The 2350-nt window shown below is 52.3% G+C and overlaps 1 protein-coding gene across 1 annotated transcript in view; it reads right to left on the bottom strand.

The window, feature by feature from the left end:
* LOC114661556 (protein-lysine 6-oxidase-like) overlaps nucleotides 1–1438 on the bottom strand; it is a 31724-nt gene extending 30286 nt beyond the window's left edge. Inside the window, exon 1 of the mRNA XM_028814693.2 lies at nucleotides 241–1438. Coding sequence (XP_028670526.2) covers nucleotides 241–1126 — 886 coding nt within the window. The 5' untranslated portion in view covers nucleotides 1127–1438. The remainder of the gene's footprint in view (nucleotides 1–240) is intronic.
* Between the last annotated feature and the right edge of the window lie 912 nt (nucleotides 1439–2350).

Here is a 2350-nt window from a genome sequence, read left to right as displayed (position 1 = left end):
TAATATTATTTAAGGGGCATATTGTAATGTACTTTAATTTTGACAAAACCATCATGTAGACCAAAAATTATATCGAAGTCCGAGGAAAGCATTTATATAAAGTATACTGCCTGAATAAGTGGTACGCATGCACGTTTCATTGGAGGGTCTTTTTTCAGGGGCTTTATCTAAGTTTGTCCTTACAATCAGAATCTGCACTACTCCTGACGAACTTGGCAAATTGGTCAAAAAAGAACTTACCATTCTGGAAATACCTGGTTCCATACCCGGAAAGTGAGGGTCTGCGCGGTCGAGCCGGGCTTCTAGGAGCAGGAGGAGGGGGGTACGCGTTATACAGGACGCTGTTTCTAATGTTTTTGTAGGGGCTCCGGGGGTCGTCTCCCACCATGTCAAAAGGAACCTGCGTCTCATCCCGTGTGCCTGGTCCCGCTTCACCATTCGGGTCTTCCAGCGGACCTGCTGGGGGCAAATACTGCAAGAGCTCTTCCCCTCTGAGGGTCACAGAATCAACTGCAGGTACCTCCTCTGTAAAGCTGCCCCCTTGGTTCTCACTTTGCTGTCGGCCTCTAGCCCCGATCTGTCCGGAAAGGGTGCCCTGGCTGGAAGCCCCTGTCTTGAATCTCCCCAAAAGTGGCTCGACATTACGGGCTCTTGAAAAGGTACCCGCGCGAAGGACCCCGCTGCCGGAGAACTCGGTGAACTCGGTGACTGACGTGAGGTTGACTTTTCGGTGATAGCCAGAAGCGAAGCGACGGGCCCCAGGGGATCCCGAGGTTGTGCGGGTCTGGGGAGCTTGTCTGGCTCCCGACGAGCGGATCGCGGCCGGTGCTTGTTGGTTTGAGACAGACTGGGGAGTTCGTCTACTGATCGTGGCTTCCTCTTCTTCCAGGTCCGAGCTAAGGTAGACGTTGTGAGGTCCAGTGTGCCTTGACACCACGGAGGACGGCGGGTGGTACTCAGTGCCGGTACTAAGAAATCGGAATATCTGTCCGTTATTTTGCCACTGGATCTTCTGCCTCCACGGACTTCCTGGCCCGATGCGGTCCGCCTGCCGCTGCCCAGCTGTGAAAAAGAAAGCGCCGTTCAGCAGGCCGACGAAGAAGAAGAAGAGCGCGCCCTTCGCCATGCTGTCCAAGTGAGAAGTGCTGAACCTATCGGAGCTGCGTGCAGCGGGGCTGGTCCACGAGGGTGCACGGAGGAGATACACACCCCTCTGTTGGAAGTTGCGAGGTGGGCTGTGTGTGTGTGTGCGTGTGTGTGTTGGAGGACCGGACCGACCGCCTACAAGAAGCCAGCCCTCGCACTTCACCTAAAAAGTCATCTCGGGCTTTAATCACATCTCTTGATAGCAAAGAAACAGAACAGTCTGGTCGTTTGGAAATCCACTGAGCAAGCCTTCGAGCAGAGGAGCCGCTCAGTAGGAAGCACCTCTGGGTGGCACACCAAATTAATGGCATGGCAGATTCACCCCCACTCTTAATGGCACTTGATGGGTCTTTACTGGGCTGTGTGGGTCCTCATACAGATATTACTTGACAGCACACCATTTCATTAAGAGAAGGGTTCTTTGCATATGAAGATGGTTCTCCATGCTTCAACAAAGTTCATAATTTGCAGGAAAAAAAATAAAATCTTTAATGTATGGTGGGCTACCTTGCAGGACACAAACAGATTAATAAAACCTGAACTTAGCCTAGGGTGGCGCAGTGGGTAGCGCTGCTGCCTCGCAGTTGGGAGACCTGTAGACCTGGGTTTCGCTTCCCGCGTCCTCCCTGTGTGGAGTTTGCATGTTCTCCCCGTGTCTGCGTGGGTTTCCTCCGGGCGCTCCGGTTTCCTCTGGGTGCTCCGGTTTCCTCCCACAGTCCAAAGCCATGCAGGTTAGGTGGACTGGCGATTCTAAATTGGCCCTAGTGTGTGCTTGGTGTGTGGGTGTGTTTGTGTGTGTCCTGCGGTGGGTTTGCACCCTGCCCAGGATTGGTTCCTGCCATGTGCCCTGTGTTGGCTGGGATTGGCTCCAGCAGACCCCCGTGACCCTGTGTTCGGATTCAGCAGGTTGGAAAATGGATGGATGGATGAACTTAGCCTATGGTATCATTTGTATGCAGCAAGAGCCCTTTAAAATCACGAGTCCTTTGGTGTTTCAGAAATCTGTTAAATTTGGTTATTTACTGTATGGAGCCTGTTACAGATCGAAGTAACTAAAGGATCCGTCACACATGTGCAAACAGGAGACAACTAAAGGGCCTGAATAGTTGTAATTCCATGCCTGACCAGGGTGTGGCGAGGTGCACTGATTGTCCCTCTCAATCCCTTGCAGACCATTCTCGGGGAAATTTCCAATGACGTCACT

The sequence above is a fragment of the Erpetoichthys calabaricus genome, chromosome 12 (genome assembly GCF_900747795.2).
Source record: "Erpetoichthys calabaricus chromosome 12, fErpCal1.3, whole genome shotgun sequence".
Classification (NCBI taxonomy): Eukaryota; Metazoa; Chordata; class Cladistia; order Polypteriformes; family Polypteridae; genus Erpetoichthys; species Erpetoichthys calabaricus.
Note: the sequence above shows the minus strand (reverse complement) of the source record. Positions and strands in the feature narration are given on the sequence as shown.